The 19888-nt window shown below is 46.7% G+C and overlaps 1 protein-coding gene across 2 annotated transcripts in view; it reads left to right on the top strand.

Moving 5' to 3' along the window:
- The window catches only part of RFX8 (regulatory factor X8), a 56582-nt gene extending 38045 nt beyond the window's left edge, over window positions 1-18537 (top strand). Inside the window, exons 7-15 of one of the 2 annotated variants that reach the window (XM_014791586.2) lie at window positions 105-182; window positions 2565-2678; window positions 3492-3642; window positions 5383-5441; window positions 6941-7097; window positions 8425-8519; window positions 11400-11514; window positions 14007-14314; window positions 18361-18537. In XM_014791586.2, the coding sequence (XP_014647072.2) occupies window positions 105-182; window positions 2565-2678; window positions 3492-3642; window positions 5383-5441; window positions 6941-7097; window positions 8425-8519; window positions 11400-11514; window positions 14007-14314; window positions 18361-18537 (1254 nt within the window). The remainder of the gene's footprint in view (window positions 1-104; window positions 183-2564; window positions 2679-3491; window positions 3643-5382; window positions 5442-6940; window positions 7098-8424; window positions 8520-11399; window positions 11515-14006; window positions 14315-18360) is intronic. The other variant, XM_087426363.1, reaches the window with a different exon arrangement.
- The last annotated feature ends 1351 nt before the right edge of the window (window positions 18538-19888 follow it).

Raw genomic sequence — 19888 nt, 5'->3', positions numbered from 1 at the left:
AATTGCAACATGAGCAGCCTCTAAGGGCTTCAGAAAGTTCTTTGAGGATCAGTTCACTCTTGAAGTCACCTGCGAACTGAAACAATTTTCCATATCCTTCCTAGATGGCCTTTCTTGCTGATGAATACTGCAACTATTGTCAAGACATTTTGCAAAACGTGAAGAACCAAGAATTTGAAAGGGTAGGGTTTTATCTATAAAATCCAAGCATTTATGATTCATTATTAACCACTTTGCTTGAAAAGACCCCTCCAGCGATGTCTAGTGGTAATTCATTGCACTGAAGTGCTTAGAATGCAGCTATTTTATAGTTAGTGAGTTCTTGAAGGGGATATTTTTATTCAGTTTAATCATTTGGAAATTTTCCAAGGTTCTAATATGGATAACTTTACCCTTTAAATATAAATTCAGCTATTTTTTTAGATCCTGATTCCAGCTGATATTGAATAAAATAGTGGTAATATTATTCACCCTGGAATTTTCAATAATGCTAAAGAGCCATTTTATTGATAGATGCTAACTCAAAAGGAGCAAGATTTTGAAGCATGGCGATCTGACATAGATATTGTAATGACTGGATTTTTATTCTAGAACTGGCTGTGGAAAACGTGAATAAGTCTTTTACTCGTTTTGAATTGTATCTTTTGCAGTAGAAAATAGAAATCCAGGGCAACAAGTGCACATTTAAATGAAAGGCTTTCTGATGCTTCAGTGTTCTAAGCACTTCAACTTTGGGTGATGATACTCATTCAGCAGCAGCACAGTTGGTATGCGCTCAGTGGAAAGCAGTATGGTGAGGGAGAGACCAAGACGTCTGCAGAATGGCCCCAGTCCTATTAATGCAACGTTATAGATATCCACCCACACTGGATAGCTAATATATTCCTTCCTTCCTGCCTTCATTCACTCGTCAAATATTAACTTAATTCTTAACCCTGTGCCCAGCACCATTTCTGGAACTAGGAAGGTAGTCTCCATAAAGCTTGAGAAGTTTATAATCTGGTACTAAAAGGAACAATATAAACCAATAAATATGATACACTGTAGCAACGACTAGAGTAGCAGTAGGATTACACTGTTCTGGGTGCCCAGAAGAGTAACAGAGGCAGCTACAGAGTGCTCCCAAGAGGAGGCCACATTGCTGCTGCCTCTAGTAGAAAAGCAAAGGTTCGGCAGACACAAAATGGGGTAGGAAAGAAATTCCAGATAGAATCAATGGTGCAGGCAATGGCAGCAAGATATCCACAGGCATGACGTGATAAAAAGGTCACTATGGCTGGATTTTATCATCGCTACAGGGAGAAGCCAGAGGGGAGGTGGGAAAGTGGGCTGGCCCTAGGAAGGACCTCATATGCCCTGCGAAGAATTCTGGTTTACTGAGAAGACAGTGGGGCTGCAAGTGGCATAAGATCACCATATTGGAGCAGAGAGGGTGGTAAGGAGGTTTTGTCATAGTCAAGGTGTGAGACGTGAGGAGGGTCAGATCTGGAGCAGTGACAATGACATCAAAGAGAAAAAAGGACAAATTAGAGAAATGTTTCTGAAGCAGACCACCAAGGTTGGATGACTTTGGACTTGGGGATGAGGCATTTAGCAGAGATAAGCCCGTGGCTGATGTCTCATTCAGACCCACCAACTCTGAAAGGCCACGATCCAAAGTTACCAACCTGAGAGTAAAAGGATTAATATGTCCTGCTCACCCCACTATTGTACTTTTTGTTTAATATCCATGAGTCTCTTTGGAGACATCTTCTCTAGAATTCATGCCCCCACAACAGGATTTCAAATCAGGGCCCATCATCAGGTAACTCAAGAGTTGGCCCCAACTCCCTAGACAGCCTGCACGGGGAGACTACCTCCCTGCCTGGAGTCATTGGCAGGTCCTGGTGTCAGGGCTGCGATGCCTCAGAATATTTGAGCCTGCAGAAACCCCAAAAAGGCAAGAATCTTTATTAGCTGACAACTCTGGTTGGCCACCTAGTTCAATAATGGAATCTGAAAGGTCACCAGGGGAAAATAGAGAAAAAGAAGGAAGCTGCCATTTTGTTCACTTATAAAAGTTGTCTGCAAAATCTCTAAAGAAGGCTCCTCTGTAGAATCACAGTCCCCTTCTGCTTACACAGTCCTTAGGTGAATTCTAACTTGATGTCAAGGAGGAAGCCTCCTTGATTACATACTGTTACACCTCTTTCTGAGCTGAAAAATAATTGAGGAGGTCAATGAGTCAATGAACACTTATTCGAAACTATGGTCTGTGCCCCTGTGGCCTGATCCTTACCCTATTATAATCAACAGGAGCCCCCTTGTGGTCAGAGATCGCCTTCCTTCCAGAAAACTTCCTCATGAAAATTACGTTCCATGTTTATCCCATCCGACGCTCTCTGATGCGTTGCTGGAAAGAATACTTCTAAAATACAGCTTGGAAAAGCTGACAGGCAAAGCTTTACATTAATTGGAATGACATTCACCCCGTTATCATTTGGGGCTGATTAAGTCTGTATGGGGGACTAGTGTCACCAGGCATAAAATGAGTTTTCAGAGATATGTTCTATCCCTTACATCAGGTGGAGGATTTGCTTACCTCCTTCTGGAAATCTCTGCAGCAAGACACAGTCACGCTGATGTCATTGCCTGACATGTGCCAGCTCTTTAAATGCTATGACCTACAGCTGTACAAGGTAGGAAGACATTCGTTTGAGTTGCTGGTTTGCATCCTTTCCAGAAATTGATACCGAATGCTGGGGTTTGAGCCACAGCATTCGAGCCTCTCTGCAGTCCCCTCTGGACCACAAGCCTTTTGATCTTTCCCTAAAACTCAGCTTTTCTTTTTGCATTCAGTGAGAGTCTGAGTTTCCTCAAGTAAAGAAAAAGCCAACACACGTGGTGACCTGTGGGTCTAGTGGCCAGTGAACCCTGAACTGAGTAAAGTTCTTTCTCTGGTAATTTCAACAAAAGAAGGCTCTTTTAAATGAGCAATTGGGATAATTGCTTTGGAATATACAAAACTGCCAGAGTTTTTTGTTTTGGGGTTTTTTTAAAGCTCTATCTCTAGAATGATTATTGTAGTTTGGGGGTCAGTTATATTTTCACTACAGTTTCTGTGGTGAAAATGTGTTCTCTTTAAGTTAGTGATGAACTTTTACCTTTTATTTTATTATTCTTAGGAAACGATGTAGTGCTTCTAAGTTTTTAATACAAAGGTTGAAAACTGGAGGCTGGGTTCAGCCCTTAAATTTTCTTGGCCAGAAAACACAGTATAGTGTTTTTTTAAATTTTGAATCAGTTATCAATATTTTTAAATCTGAAAAAAATTCAAATACGGGCCGCACCAGCCTGATGTCCTGCACAGGGAGCAGTGGCGAGGGCTGCGTGGTGGCTGCCCCTCGGACTCCCTCTCTCTGAGTTTGTGGCACCTGTGACCTTTGGCCATTGGTAACTAGAGGACGCCTGCCCTGGCCGGCAGTCACAGTGTCTTGACACTTTTGTTGTAGGGAATTGAAGACCTTCTCCTTCATGACTTTTTGGAAGATGTTTCTATTCAGTACCTGAAATCTGTCCGGTTATTTAGTAAGAAATTTAGGCTGTGGCTCCTCAGTGCTCTGGAAGGTTTTCCAGCCCTCTTACAGATCTCCAAACTCAAAGGTAGGTTTCAGTGAAAGAAAGAAAGAAATTCTGGGAGAGTAGACGAAGTCTCTAACTTACAGACTGGGGCAGGGCATCTCAGCTGGTGTGCACCTCTTTTTCCCCTCACCACTAAACTACAGAGCACAGGCCTGGCCTGTTCAGATCTTCTGGCTTTTTCTTTAGTGCCGATGATGGATTCTCGTGCTGATCCATCCACAGCCTTTTACTGATTCTTCCTTATGAGTAATGACGTGGACTTTGGACAGGTCCGAGGGGTTGGAGATATAGAAAAGGTGCCGCTGACTGTCATAAAGGAGGGGGAAGCTGGCCCGTGCCTGTAGCCGGTGCCAGTGCACGCCTTCTGAAACCAGCCCCCTGAGGGCAGCCCGCAGTCTTGGGCTCCTTGCTGACTCAAGCAGGGCTGCCTAGGGCAACAGCCTTCCGCTCTTTGTGCCCTCTGTGGCCTCACGCTGGGAATGTGATCCCAGTTTGACCCTCTTGGAAATTTTCACTTGGCCAGGCTGGGCCCATGTGTGAATGCCAGCCGAGAAGGCAGCAGGGAGGGGGTGCTGCAGAGAGAAAGCAAGGTCTGGGGCTTGCTGTGAAGGAGGTCCAGGAAAGGGCGGAAGCAGCCCCACTCCAGTTCCTGTGGCCACTTTCACAGCCGCCCTAATTCAAGCCCTCCATCTCTCTCTGTCTCTCCTCTAGGCCACTTCAGTGGCTTCCTAGTTGATCATCCTGCCTCCAGCCTCACCTCCTCAGTCACACTCCCCTCCACACCCAGTGGTCACTCTAAAACAGTGATTGGATCAGTTAACAATCTTCCACTACCTCGATGCCCAGGGTTCCTCTCCTTCATTCCCTCCGCAAAGTTGTTTACTGCTTGGCCTCTGGCCCCATCCCTGGCTCCATCCCCCGAGGGACCCCCACTGGCCTCCCCAGCAACACAAGACTGGTTGTCCCCCAAAAAGGCCCTTATTCCTGCTACTTTCCGTGCCTAGACTGCCTCCCCCATCCCCCATTCCCCGGGCTAACTCCTACTTATGCGTTAAAGCCCAGATTGAATGTCACCTTCTAAGGGAAGCCATCACCTTCTTCCAGGCAGCCCTCTCCCTACGCTGAATCCCTCACTTTCTTCTTTCCTGTGCTCTCACATTGCCAGGGAGCACTTACCTGTTGTTGAAAAGTCGTTTGCATATCGGTGACCCATCCTGCGAGGGTGAGTCCCTCAGGGGTAGAGGTTGACCTCCTCTATCCACAACTCAGCAAACACCCAGCCTACACTGATGGAGTAAATGCTGCACGAGTGTGTCCTGTGAATATTTGTCAAATGCACCAATGAATACACACGAGAGGAGAGCACCTCCCCCTTCAGGCTTTCTTTTTTCATCCTTTCTTTTCCTTCGATCGTTTTCCAAGCAGAGCACTGTACAGTTGAGAATGTTGGGAGGACTCAAGGTTCCTGGGCAAAACCCCTAAACTCCTTTGAGCAGGCATGTCAGATGCTGCGATTACGTGATTTTTCTGGCTATGGAGTATTTAGTCAAGTGGCCCCAGAATCTCCTAGCCACTGGGGAAAGGGCCAGCGGGCAGTGGGAAGACCAGGATGCCTGGAGGCCTCACTGTGGGGCAGGGTTGAAGCTGTGCCTTCCTAGGCAGACATGAGCGCCTCCTGTATGCACCTCCTCCTCCCTGCTGTCGCACATAAGATCTCGAAGTTATAGTACCAATAATGGCCGTGTGTATTGCTCTTAACAGAAGTTACCGTGTTTGTCAAAAGACTAAGAAGAAAGACTTACCTTTCCAACATGGCAAAGGTAGGTTCCAGCCGGCCAGAGAGGAGGGAACAAAGCAGTTCCTCAAGTGAAACGTGACGGCTGCAAGTATCCCCAGAGCAGTTGGCAGCTCCCTTCGCAGGGAGGCTGTTTCCATCCCCCTAGAGGGCAGAGGGCAGACAGGCGCACCTTGCTGGCCACTGGCCCGGAAGGCCTGGTGGGCCTGAGGCTCTCAGCTAGAAGCCCACCTCTTCCTTCCTCCTCAGAAAGGCTCCAGTCACCACAGCTCTGCTGGTGCAGAACAGAAGCAGGTCGGCTGCTAAAGTTCCGGAGGGAGGCCCCATGAGTTGCCCACCTGGGCCAGCCAGTCAGAGGTGAAGGGGCATCGTAGCAGAGCCTAGGACAGACAGACAAACCCTTCACCCTGTGCGTGGTCCTGGGGACTCGGTGTGTCGGGGCTGCCAGGTCCTCAGCTCCGACCTTTCACTCCTGGAGTGATTACATAGCTTCAGGCTTAGAGGAAGGTAGAGAAGGGCTGAACAAAAGGTTCTATAATGCTGGCACGTGGGCCACCCAGGCATCTGTTCTGAAATCCTGTGGGCACCAGATCAGGACAGAGCTTGGGACGGCGCTCTGCTCCAAGTCTGTCCCAGCTCAGGGGGCGCTCAGCCAGGCTTCCGTTTCACCATCTCCACCCTCCCAGCACAGAGCTCTCCCTAGACTCGGAGCTCCTGAGGGTGTTTCCCACTTATGTGCTCACGGCCCCTCCAGTTCCCCAGCACTCTCCCATTCCTGGCTGGGTCAGCTGGCAATGGCCCCGCAGCAGGACCTGCATCCCAACCCAGCTCACGTGGCAAGCTCGGGTTCCAGAGCAGCCCCTGCTCCAAACCGTATCTTCACACTTACTATCACTTGGGAAAGTTAACTTACTGCCCAAGTGCCCTCAGGTTCCTCCTCTGGAAAATGGAGGTGGCCACAGTGCCCACTCCTAGGGCTAGTGTGAGGACAACCACTGCTCACCCTACAGACTCCAAAAATGTAAGGGAGTGGATTGTCTCCTGAGGAAATCAGCTTCTGGAGGCTAAATTCATTGCCCAAGGCTCCCAAGAGGAAAGGACAGAGACATCTTCTGAATCCTGCCGCCACCCTCCAGAATTGGCCAACGCTGTTGCTTCTCCAGAGCCACACTTCCTTTGTAGACCCTCCATCACCCACTGTTCTCCTCTCTCAAGTAGCTTAGGCTTGTTGAACAGGGTGCAGAGAATAAGGAACAGGGAGAGGAAGAGCCGCAGTGCCCTGAGTGCTCATCTGCCTACGAGCAGAAGCACTCTAAATGCTGATTTTCAGAAAGGCAGTTCTAGAATGGGTGAAATTCTAACATTTAATTGTCACTTAGGATTCAGTTTTAATGGGTAATACCCAAATCTGCTCTTCCTTCTCTCTGACAACAACAAAAAATCTTGGTAATTTGGTGAGGGGGGATTAGACAAAAGTAAAATGACGAGATTTAATTAAGGATCATGCTTCCGTATTATCTTTAGACTATGAGAATGGTCTTGGAAAATAACCAGAGAGTCAGCATCCTGAAGTCGGATGTACACGCCATCATCAGTCAAGGCGCTCTGGGTATTTCTAAGAAAGCCGTGCCAAGTGACCTGAGTAGCGTGGATGACCTGGAGAGGAACTCGGAGATGAAATGTAATCTTCCTTCTGCCGCTTGCTTTGTCAGAATGTTGGGGATAGATTTGGGGCTGGCATGGCCATCACTAATCTATGAATTTCTTAATAGAGGTAGAACGTTAATTTACTCTTTGATATTATAATTTATCTGGTCACACAGCTCTTCCTGCAGGGGGAGAGGAGTGCCTCTGGGAACACTCTTCCAGGGCCTACCCAAGTGTCCGCTGGGCTGTCATGCTAGTACATGTTTGTTGAGTGAATGAATGGACAGATGAATGTGTTTGCTGTTTGACAATACTTCTTTCTGGAGATCAACCTGGCATGTCTCCTTTGGAAAAAAACTTCTGCATCCATCTTGTACACGCACAGATTCAACGGTGTCTCTTCTATCCTGTCTGAATTGGATTAAGTTAGCTCTCCACCTAGCCAGATTCTTGCCTCTCCCAGGCACTAGCTACCCCAGAAATCCCAGATGGTCATCCAAACCCTGCTCTTGCCCCAGCCCCAAGCCCAGGGAGCCCCAGGAGGGCATGAGGCCTCTCCCCAGGTGCCTGCCAGGCTGCCCTCCGGCCTGCCGGGCTCCTGTGCTCCTGTTAGCATCCTTGTGTGTCTGTCCAAGAGCGCACAGAGCCGGCAGGAAGACAGCATGCCGATAGCCACTGCTGACACCTGACAGGCAAGTGCTTGAGCGGTACCTGGAAGATCTTCCAGATGAACCCTGAACAAGCCTCAGCGAGGGCCATGGCAACCTACTTGGTTTCCTACACTCTGCTTGGTACATGGCGGCACTCAAAGAGGGAGGCCAAAGGCTGTTCTTTTCCCCTCAGTGCTGCCTGTGCAGGTGGAGGACCCACATCCCGAAGGCACACATGCGCGGGCTCCACCCTCCAGGTCTGTACTCACTGAGTCTGTAACCCCAGGCAAGGCACTCAACCTCCCTCAGTGGCTTTGATGTCCACCATCAGTTAAAGGACACTAATAAACTACCCCTTTTATGAAAATGGCAAGGATAGGTGAGGTCATGTCTGCAGCGTGTGGTGAGCTCATCTGGTTCTGTATAATTACAAGGTGTAGTTATTATTTCAAAATATTTCTGTCCATTTCAACAAGTGGCAGAGGTGGTTCTCAAGAGGCCAGACCATATGACTCGGAACTAGATGACCACAATGGTGACAAATCCAGCCGTAGAATGCATCCTTTGTGTGCAAAATGAGTGTGAGGCCCCAGGGAATTCCTTTGAACTACTGTTCAGATGTTGTCCCCTAGGTTACCTGGTATACAGACACCTACAGAAAAATTCTGCTATGTTGCTCCCAATCTTTTTGTTTGCTTTGTCTTTTTATAGGTTTAAGCAGTTTAATTTCTTTACTGGGGACGTCGACAGACCTCAGTGTATTCCTGGATTGTCTGTCTTCAAATCTCCAAGTATTTGTCTTCCAGGTACAAAACCGTGATTTTTTTAAAGGGAAGAAATGGGTGTTGATCATTCTAGCTACATTATAGCACTGAATGCTATATGACCTGGAGGAATGACAGAGAGTTTTTTCTGGCCAGAAATGTGTCAAGGCTGGTGTGGGTGTTAATGACAGGGATGTGGCGTCTCACTCCTGTAGCGAGGCAGAGTCAGAGGCTGGCACATCATGCAGGTGTGTGTTTGCAGGTGAGCACATGTCTGCATGGGTGAACATGTGTGTGCTCAGGTGAATGTGAGTGTGCAAGTGAGCATGTATATACACGTGAGTGTGTGTGAGGGTGGATGAGCATGTGTGTGCAGGTGAGCATGGGTGAGTGTGTGCGTGCACCAAGCGAGAGTGTATAGGAGGAGGGGGAGTTTTGTCTGTTTGGAGGGAACAGTGCTTGTCTGGATATTTTGCAGAAACATCCCAGTAAAGTGTCAGGCTTGATTTCACAAAATCAAAAAATGAATTGGTTTTGGATGTGGGTGGATTTGGCCTTTCTGGTCAATATCACTTGGAAGTTACTGCAGTAGGCTCCTTTAGCTTGATTGTCATCATCTTCTGCATCAGCAGTCATGCTTCAAGATCTGAGAGTGCTATTAGAGAAAGCCACAGCACCCTTGCCCCATTGGGCCCCCAGCGGGTGGGTGGGGAGCTGGGGGCTAGGTATTAAAACTTCCACCCAAACAAAGCAGCCAGGGGCCTCCCATCCCTTGAGGCATCATCCTTTGAAGGCTGAGGCAGTTAGGAAAGGCCTTGACAAGGGAAGTGGGATTTAAACTGGGAGGGGAAGGGTGGATAGGATTAAAATAAACTAAGAAAGGGAGACAACATCCACGAGAGAGAACGGCATGAGCAGAGTGAGCATGTGGAAAAATGGAGGACCTATTTAGGGAAGAGAAACAAGACGTCTCTGGAGCAGAGAGCAAAGACTTGGAGGGCCTGGTACTGGAACACAAGTTTGGGCCTTCTCCTTTAAGCCTCCAGTCACATTTCTTTCTCTCCCCCTTCCCACCTCGCCCGACCCTGTCCTTGAAGTCGAGAAAGGGTAGAAATAACAACTGAGCCCACAAAGACCGCGGCGGGCATTGGGGTCGCAAACCTCATAGAGGTGAACCAGAAAACTCCTCAGGAAGGAGCTTGAAAGCTGGTTCCAACCCTTGCAGGTGTCTGTTTCCATTCTTTGCTTCTTGAAAATAATCATTTCAGATTCAGTGTGGTTTTTATTCCTCCTCCTCGATCTTTGGCAAAACTTATTTATAACAGTGGTAATGTGTCTAGAGTTGCATTGCTGTGGCGACATTAATTCATTCGATAGGTCGTCACTGATAGGAGCTTTCAACCCTCCGTTCCTTGTTGTGGATACTCAGTTGGCCTCTGACTAAGACGAGACTGTTAATACCAGTCCTGCCCCGAAGCAGCCCGACATGCCTGTCCTACATTTTAGACCATGTTTCCATCATCGTGTCTTCAGCCTTCACAAATGAGGCATGTTAGAAAAGTGGTGTTTTTTGTAACTGTATGCCTTTGAAGGGCTTGTTTTTGTAAAACAGCGTGGGTGATTAAAAACAGACTATTGTCAATAAAATACTCAGACTGTTAAAATGTAAACCCTTGGGCTTGTCAGAGATGACTAATGGCTTCAGTGGCTGGCACCTGGCAGCGTGCTCGCTTACAGAGGGCAGTGTTCATCTGTGTCCTGGGTTTTGTTCTCCCTGTCCTCGTGTGGTTCAGGCCCAGAGTAATTTCTAAATGTAGGAAGCTGAAGTGCCACACTGGTGGCCAGCGGAGGGACGCTCAGTAATGTTTATGGTTCACGTCTAAACGTCTGTGCAGAGAGCGCTGATTGCCCAGAGCTACTTCTCCCGATGCTTTGAGAAAGTGTCCCTGTGATCGGTGGACACCAGGGGTCCTCCCAAGAGCCCCATTTCAGGTGGTCAGAAACACCAGCCCAGGAGGTCACAAGTTGTGGGGGGAGGAGGCTGCTACTGAAGGGAGTTCACGTCCACCCAAAGCCCAGGGCAATCCTTTGGTACGTGGGGGGCTTCCGGTGGGGGCAGAAGAGCAGAGAAGCGAAGGCGAGAAAGAGCATTTCCTTGTTTCTAGCCAGTCTCTACATCTCTTCTTCAGAGACTGGTGTTGAGCCAGTGGGTGGTCCACTGGCCTAAGACGAGACTCAGGAGGGGCTTCAGGGCCATTCGTTCCAACACGCACATGTGAAATTCATTGGTTTGTAATTCCTTTAAAGTGTGGCCCAAGGCTACTTTTGATCTAGATGGATAGTTTCTTAGTCTGCATGTAAAGGTATCTCACTAGTACCCAGTTTAGTGCCACTCAGATGACCTCGGCTCCACTGGACACACAGGTGGGACCTTCCGGTCCTCAGCTAATTTACATGGCACAGTGGCCAGCTTTGTGCTTTTCAGAATCAGCGCCAGTTCTTTTCATCATTATGGGATGCTGTGCCACTTTTTCACAATATCAGACTTGGCAAGTGTGAAATAGCCACCGACCCTCTCGATGGTGACTGCCAGGTGGACTTCAGGAAGGCTGCCCCTGCTGTCTTTCTCTGTCACGCTTCACAAGTGACGTCTTTTTTTAAATTGTGTGGGATTGAAAAAAAAAACGTAGGCCAATTTCCCACCTCCTTCCTCCTCTCCACCAACTTCAAAGAGTTCTGCCCTGGAATTGTCTCCACAGGAGATGGAGCGAGACCGAAAGTAGGCTGGGGGGCCACTGCCTCTGTCATTTCTTCTTCCTCTTCTCGTGGGCCACTTGAAAATGCCCATGCCTGTGTATTTGAAAACATGTTCTTCTTGATTTTATCATAAACCCAGCATTTTTTCTCACAAAAATGTAATAGCCAAGCAGAAGCAAAGAGGAGTTTATCAAATTGGCCGCCAGCTTCCAGCTAAGATGGAATTTCCTTCTCACCGCCGTGAGCAAAGCCATGACGCTCTGCCGCAGAGACAGTTTCGGTGAGTCAGAGAACACAAAACGTTTTGCATCCTACCTTTTAGAAATGTTATTATAGCGTAAGTATTTTCCATATTGCCATGTAAGAATCCACTCATCTTCTTTTAACCTTTTTATGTAAAATACAGCACAGACGCAGGAAACCATACAAAACCCTAATCATCTTTTTTTAATGGCAACGTGATAGTTGATTAAACAGATGGACCCTGCTGCACTTTCCCATTCCATTACGGTCAGTTGCGTAGGAAGCCTCCCCTTGTTTTTGAATTGTTTGCTTTGGGACATTTTGAGAAAAGCACTGAGGAAGATAAGTGAGATGGAGAAAAAAGTGGGTTCTTCAGGGCACCCATGTTTAATTTCCAGGAATAACAATTGGTAAAGTCACCATTGTATGCAGATGGTGGAAAGAGTGACATAGTATAGTATCCGTTTTGCAAACTTTCTGGTCGGATAGATGGTCTTTCTCTATGAGGAGGGTCCCATCTGTCACACCTGTGGCACAGATGCAGTGTAGGAGAGTGGTAGGAAAGGCAGCTCACCACTGAGCCCTCAGCCCCATGGAAAGGATCATCTCAACAGATACTTACTGTGTCCCTACAAAGGCCCGGGCACCTTCCTGGGCACTGGGCATACAGCAGTGGACAGTGTCTCCGCCCCTATGAGCTTACACACTAACGGGTGTGAGGAATCCCTGCTCCAGAGGGCTGCCGGATGCCCTCACAGCAGGGAGGCAGAAGACGGAAGAGAAGACAAGCCCTGTTGTAGATCAGTTTTGCAAACATTCCGGAGCTCTTTTGAGGGTTGCTACTGTAAGCTGCCAGATAGGTGACACCCATTTATAATGAGGCCCTTCCTTTAATGAAGGCCAAAATGGCTCTGCTTTATGCTAATGCTCTTCCAAAGCAAAGTGATAGAGCAGAGTTCATGTGCCATAGGGAAAGAAATCCACTCCCCACCCCCTCCGCCTCTGCCTTCTTTGGACCTCCATATGAATTCAAAATATTAACACCAGTAGTTTTTCCTCTTCACCTGGACTATGGTTTCGCGAGGTTAAATAGGCCAGGAGTTGTTGGTCAGGCTTATTCCAGACCAGGTCATGGCATCCCACGGGGCCAGTGTCTCTCACCGTAGATCCATCAAGCAACAGAGAACATTGTATAAGACTTTGAAATGGACGGAAAGATTACTCAAAATGGACAAAAGGCTTTGAAATAGGCAAAAATGTCTGGCACACCCTTCTGAGTTATCTCCACCTTTCAGTGTCTTTGAGTTAATTCAGAACTTGGTAAATTGCATCAAACTGATGACAGAGCAAACGATTCTCCTCCACAGAAATGCAGACTAGTTGTGTCAGATGGATGCAATTGGTTACTGCCCTGAGGACAGATCTTTTTTGCATCTATTTGTAAATTAATGTCAGCATTCTTTACTGTCTATATATGTTTAGTACTTTGAATTCTCCTTTGAACCAGTTGCAACATCTTACTACTTCCCTCATTATTAATGAGTTCATAAAATCTTTGACAGGTGTTCATTTTATATCTGTATAAGAGTCGTGGTTTTATCTTCATTAAAAAACTATCTTTTGGGGCCAGCCCTGGGGCATAGTGGTTAAGTTCGGCACATTCCACTTTGGTGGCCTGGGTTCGTGGGTTCGGAGCCCAGGCGTGAACCTACACCACTCATCAGCCATGCTGTGGCAGCGATCCACGTACGAAATAGAGGAAGATTGGCACAGATGTTAGCTCAGGGCCAGTCTTCCTCAGCAAAAAACATAAAATTATCTTTTAACAATTGCAATAGGCCAGATCTCCCATCCGCTTCTCAGCTGACATTATTTATCCTTTTCTTTTCTGGGAGACCAAAGGCCTTGGGATTTGGAGTGTTCAGCTGAGTCACATGCCCCCCTGTATCCCCTGCACAGTCTCCCTGATGAAAGCCCTTGCAGGCCCACATGAGAGAAAGCCTTTGAGTGCTGAGCACCAGCCAGCCTCCTTTACCCACCTCCCTCACCGGAGATGCAGGCACACAGACTGCGGCAGGGGAAAGGAGCTATTCTGCCGGCATCACCGAAGGGCGCCAGGATCCCTTCCACACTCGGCCTCCTCATCTCCTCCACCCTCTCCCTTACTCCCTGCCTGCCAGTGGGAGGCTGGGGGCACCTTTCCCGCCCTGGGAGGCACCCATTTTTCTGTAGGATTTGCTTTCTCCCATCTCTGGCTAGATGAGCTCCAAGTTCCCTTTCCCAGCTCAGGCTATTTCACTCTCTGTGCTTTCGGTCCAGAAGCCGCCTTGCTGGGTTCTGTGGGTCGGGAACGCCGCACAGTGGTGGGGCCCTGCCCGGGACCCCTCAGGAGCAGCTGTAGGAGTGAGGCTCTCACACACAGGAGTTAAAAGCCCCAGACAAGTTGTTCGTTTCACAGTGATCTGTTTATTTGTCCATCTGTCTATCTATCTATCTAATTATTCGTGTCTGGTTGTTATTTAAATGTAGGCTCCTGGCATCTGTTTCATTTGCTTCTTTTGGAATATGTGATCCATATTCTTCAGTCATGCATAGAGGAGGAGGACGACGTGGGAAACCTCAAGGAAATGCTCCCAGATGACCAGTCTCTTGTCCAGCCAGACGAGGCACTCGTCCACCCTCCAGATTCTTCACCAACACAGGACTGTGCAAGTCCGAGTGTGGATCCACACTGGGTGACGCTGAAACGCATGAGCCAGAGCCCATGTCCCCTGGGTGTGAGCGGTGTGGTTCTCAGGGTCCTGGGCTTCCTGGTGGACACTGCCACAGGCAATAAGGTACAGATGCTGGGGCCCCAACTTCCACACAGCTTTTTAAGGGCAACGAGAACCACCAGATGGTTAGGAAACCCATAAAGGTCACATTGTCCGAACAATGATACAAGATATTAGATACATCTTTGCTTTAGGTGATTTTTCTAGAAGTGATTATAGTAGCTTATCTGTTGATCCCTGGTCGGCTCAGCTTCGTGGTGTGCTGACGTGTGCCTGGCACGATTAGAGGTGTGGAATATTTGGGTGGCCTGGGTTTTGCCTCCCCAGAGCTTGCCTGGCACGGTTAGACTCCCTGAGCAGTAGATCACCACGAGCTGCTAAACTGAGTGATACGCAAGGAAAATGCCTCTGGCGTCCAAAGAAAGGAAACGTTGAATAGTCTGAACAAAAAGGATTTTTAAAAGGTGGAATCGGGGTACATCTTGAAAGATAAAAATCGGAATTGCTGTTTATGTAACACCTGCTATATACTCTTTATACACATTATCTTGAAGCCATACAACCCTGCATAGTATCTGTTCTTATCGTTTTCATGCCATGGATGAGGAAACTGAGGCTCAGAGAAGCTACGTGACTTGCACAAAGTCACACAGCAAGTAAACAGTGGGACAGAGAGTGGAGCCCTGGCCTGCTTGATCTCAAGTCCATTCTTCTCCCACAACACTAGATCAGGGGAGGGTGGTCCATGCCCCCCGGAGAAGAGTAGGACACAGGTTGGAGAGGTCAGAGATGGGGCCTTGAATGCCAGGAGGAGGACTCAGACTGATGCAGGAAGCAGCTGAAACTCCTCGGTGATGCAGGAGAGGGAGTGAGCTGGTTTAAAAACAATCTTGAGGGCCGGCCCCGTGGCTTAGTGGTTAAGTGCGCGCGCTCCGCTGCTGGCAGCCCGGGTTTGGATCCCGGGCGCGCACCGACGCACTGCTTCTCCGGCCATGCTGAGGCCGCGTCCCACATACAGCAACTAGAAGGATGTGCAACTATGACATACAACTATCTGCTGGGGCTTTAGGGAAAAAAAAGGAGGCGGATTGGCAGTGGATGTTAGCTCAGAGCCGGTCTTCCTCAGCAAAAAGAGGAGGATTGGCATGGGTGTTAGCTCAGGGCTGATCTTCCTCACAAAAAAAAAAAAGAGAGAGAAACTACAAAAAAAAAAAAATCTTGACAACAATCTTCTTAGTACTAATTTCTAAAACTTCTATACACACGTCTGGAAGTTTAGCCACTATGTAAATATAGTATTTCTTTTGCACCCCCGAGTCCCCCTGTTGAGGAGACAAGGAGTTGTGCCCAGCAGGAGACCGTTAAAAGCAGGGGCAGTGCCCTCGCCCTGGGTTCGTAGTGGTCGTGGCCATGGGAATGAGTCACAGCCTGAACTGTTCATGCCCTACAGCCCTCAAAATAACCAGAACCTTCCAGGGACTCTTGCCTTCCTGAACAAACCCTCATTCCGAGTTCTCCAGGGTGCAGAGAACCTGTGCAAACTGTTGTTGAGCGCTGCTTGGATGGGACACCGTGCTAGACAAACAGAATATGAGCAGGAGCAAAGGAAATGCATCTCTCAGGTTTACAAACTCCCTGTCTGGATTTGGTCTTTGTCTTCTTACCCTGCGACAGTAAATGCATATATCCAGCTGCCTTTGATGCTCTTGCTGCAGTAGATTCAGACATGTGTCTGTAAATAAGAAACTCACCTCCTCTGTTGAGTGTGTATGTGAAGCAGACATGACCAATGAGGCACGAAATAGTGAAATACTGGCCCCAAATCAGGGCCCCAGTGGGGCGAGGGAGGGGAGCTGGGCCACCTTGGAACAGGAGCAGCTGTGGGCAGTTAAGGCACCGCTCACGAGCTGGTGTTTCAGGACTGATGGCAGAGAGAAGGCCTACTTGGATCTGAAGAAGGGACAAGTTGGCCGGGCTGTGCCCAGAACAATGTCTGACCCTACTCCCTGACCCTCTGGAGAATATGCCCTGTCCTGGCAACAGGGCCCTGCAAGGGCTGTCCAGTGGGAAGCTCACCTGAGTACACTCTGAAGCCCTCTGTGGAGCCCTAACAGGACAAGCATTTGTGCTGGACGTTCAGCTCCAAGTGTGCGGATCTCTCTACTCACTGGCTGGGGCGAGAGCCAGGACTGTGGACAGTTTGATATGCCCCTTGGTCACCAAGGTAACTGGGAGTAAACTTTTATCTCCAGCCACAGTTGGAAGTGGGTGGAGAGCAGACACTGACAGGCTCCCTGTGCTGGGCATTTAAATGCACCATTTCAGCAACCCGACGAGATGGTGTTATCACTGCCCCCATTTCACAGATCGCATAACTGAGGCTCATGAGGGGTTGAGTAATGTTCCCCAGGTCACCTTGCTGATACTTGGCAGAGCAGGGATTCAAACCTCCACGGATCTCCTTCCAAGACTGTCCTCTCCTAGCACCCTCTCTCCCCAGGGGGTACTACCATGTGCTTTAATTCCAAAAGTGGTGAGTTGGGAATAAATTAAAAATATCTTCAAGTCTGATGGTTTGGGGAAATAAATGAGCAGTTCTGGTACATAACTTCGTGGGTTCAAATTTCACACCTTCCACTTATTAGCTGAGAACCTTGGACAAGTTGCTCAATTTATCTGTTCCTCAGTTTCCTTATCTACAAAACGAGAATAATAACCTCTAATTTCATAGGGCTGTTATGAGGTTTAAATAAGTTAATCATTGTAAAATTCTTACAACATAGTAAGTACCCATAACCACCAGTCAGTGTTATTATTTCTCCAACAAAACCTCCTAATCTAAGCACTTTTCCACAAACTCTACCCAAGCCTCTCGCAACTCTGAAGTTCATTGTAATGGGGCTTGACCTATATTTAATTGGTGGAAACAATAGAGAAGATATTAAATACTTAATTGAACTACATAATAAAGCAATACAAGCAGATGAATGTCAGATGATCCAAGGTAATATGCATTTGAGATTAGCTAAACCTGCCTCTGTTGGTGCATGCCTGCTGAATTAGCTATAACGGCTTCAACAATCTAACACCGAAAAGTGACGCTCATCTAATTCTCATTGCATTCATTATTCAGCATTTGCACGCATCATCAACAAAACAGCCCCCCTTCTGTGTCCCATCTGCATTCATCTGCTCCAAGTTAATGCCCCATTCAGCTGCACATCTGTGTCAGCCTCCTTCTCTGAACAATTTAGCGCCGCCCAGCACCTACGATAACAACTGAGGTCAGCATTCTGGATTGCCACATCCATCTGTCGCTCTCCTACGTTCCAGCATCTAGTAAGATGCCAAAGCATGTTTAGGAATAAAGTAAAAAATCATACTGATATTAAAGAATATTCTTTTAAAAAATATACTATGCGGTTTTCACTTTAGATCATGTACTCAAGGATTAAAGCATAGCAAAATGACTAAAAAATAAATGACTCCAGCTTTAGGATAAAGGTGAAGACAGTTTTTTTGAGAGAAGAAAAACATTGGGTTTTCATAGGGTAGTGATGGTTATTATCAAAATTGGTGAGAAAGGGTGAGAAATGGGCTTCAGTTAATCTTGCATTCGAGGTTATCTTGTGCACATCTTTGTCAAAATATATTAGCTTTTTGGGCGGCGTTGGGGGGGGTTGATGAAATCAGACCAAGAAAATATATCTCTATCAGTTTGAAAGTAATCATGTCCAAGGATTTGCCAATCTCCCAAGTACCCTTGGAGCTAAGGCAGGGATGGCATATTATCCTTGTTTCTCTGATAGGAAGACTTGCTCAGGCAAGTCAGATGACTTACCTGAGAGCTGGCACCGAAGCTAACATCAGAATCTGTGAATCTCTCAAATTTATTACTACTCAATATCAATGACTGTTTTCACAGATTTTCCCTTCTTGTCTACTGGTTTGTTTGATGGATGGTGGAGGGAGGGTCTCGGTGAGAATGTGAGCCAGCGATGTCAGCTCAGAACTGAAGAATGAGAAGAATTCATACTGTGGGCCCCGCAACAGGGAATAGTACAGCTTTCTCTTTTTATCTTTTCCTTTTAAACATTTCTCCCTTGCAGCTCATCCAGGTACTGTTGGAAGACAGGGCCACCGAGAGCACCGTCACACTCAGCCTTCCTGTGGGACAAGAGGCCCTCATTACCCTGAAAGATGGACAAAAATTTGTGATTCACATATCAGATGTACCCCAAAGCTCTGAAAATGTTTATTTCAGGGAGAGCAATGCTAATATGTAAGATTATTTATTTGAACAGGACATGAGAAAATATAGATTTTCATTCTTAAAAATATATTAAATGCTAAAGCTTTTATATTGATAAGAAAGATTTTATGTACATAATAGATGTAGCCTTGTCTATTTTATGTTTATATGTATTTCAAGGAGTTGGTTTTGATGAAACACATAAACTGATTTGGAGAATAATTTTTGCCTCTGTTGCTCTTCTTTGGGGCTTCAAAAAGTATTTCTCTTTGGGGACTTAAAGAGAAATTTGAGAAATCTTGTTGGGAGTAAAGAAACGGATAAGTCTCCAGAGAAAGATAAAGTCTGAAGAATACAAACTGGTACTAGCAGTAAAAGGCCAATGGTAATATTTTTCTTCCTCTCGGTGGTGCCCCAATCAAAAGAGAATTTGTAGAAAGTTCCCCTCAGGCAGTGAGGAGCAGAAGGAACCTCGATTTGACAGCACTGTTAGACGCACTCACTGATCCGTTAAACCATTCCAACTTGCTTTGGTTCACCGCCGCAGCTCTCTGAAAGCGAGGTTGAATTTCAAATCCCACAATGTCTGCAACAAATGAGGATATCCTGCTTTGAGTCACTTTTTATTCCTCTCTTTGTAGCAAAATCCTAAAAAATGTTGAAACTAAGAATAGATCATTGTTAAACCAGATCCATTTTAATGTAACTGGTTATAATAGTTAAAAGGAATTTAACAATTCATGCTTAGCATGATTTCTGGTCTAAGTAGAAATGTTAGAGAATAGTTTATTGATCTCCTATTATATAAGAAATGAATTTAAATTTCCCTAAATGCTTGGGAATTTTAAAGAAACATAAGAACTATATGTCACTGGATTCACAAAGAATTATTCATCTTTATGGTTAAAAAAGTAGTTATATTTTAGAGCCCTTTACCACTATATTTAGTATGTTATTTCGTAAGCTATCCAGGAGTAGTTATTTGTCAAAGACGAACTCAGAGATATTCCTTTGCTCAATGTTAGGTGACTTTGTGTATCATTTGTTGGCTCACATGTGAGTGGGGGGGGACTGAGTCAAGGAAAAAAGGCAACAAGATTCATCAGTCTGGGAACAGTGAATTTTGTTTGCATATTTTGGGGTAAACTGATTATTTGAGAACTAGCAGACGGCATTCTGTCCTTGAAAAGGCCAACCAGGTTTATCAAAGAAAACAATTTCAATTATTTATCTGTGGGTTAGAAGTTAGAATCTGGGATGAGGGTGGGTAATAACAGAGAGAAGAGGAAGGGGCTTCTGGGACCACCATAGTGTTAAATTCTTGATCTAGGGGGTGACCATACAATGTGTTCACCTTGTGAAAATGTGTCAAAAGCTTATGATAT

The sequence above is a fragment of the Ceratotherium simum genome, chromosome 40 (genome assembly GCF_057802395.1).
Source record: "Ceratotherium simum simum isolate JZ-2026a chromosome 40, ASM5780239v1, whole genome shotgun sequence".
Lineage (NCBI taxonomy): Eukaryota > Metazoa > Chordata > Mammalia > Perissodactyla > Rhinocerotidae > Ceratotherium > Ceratotherium simum.
Note: the sequence above shows the minus strand (reverse complement) of the source record. Positions and strands in the feature narration are given on the sequence as shown.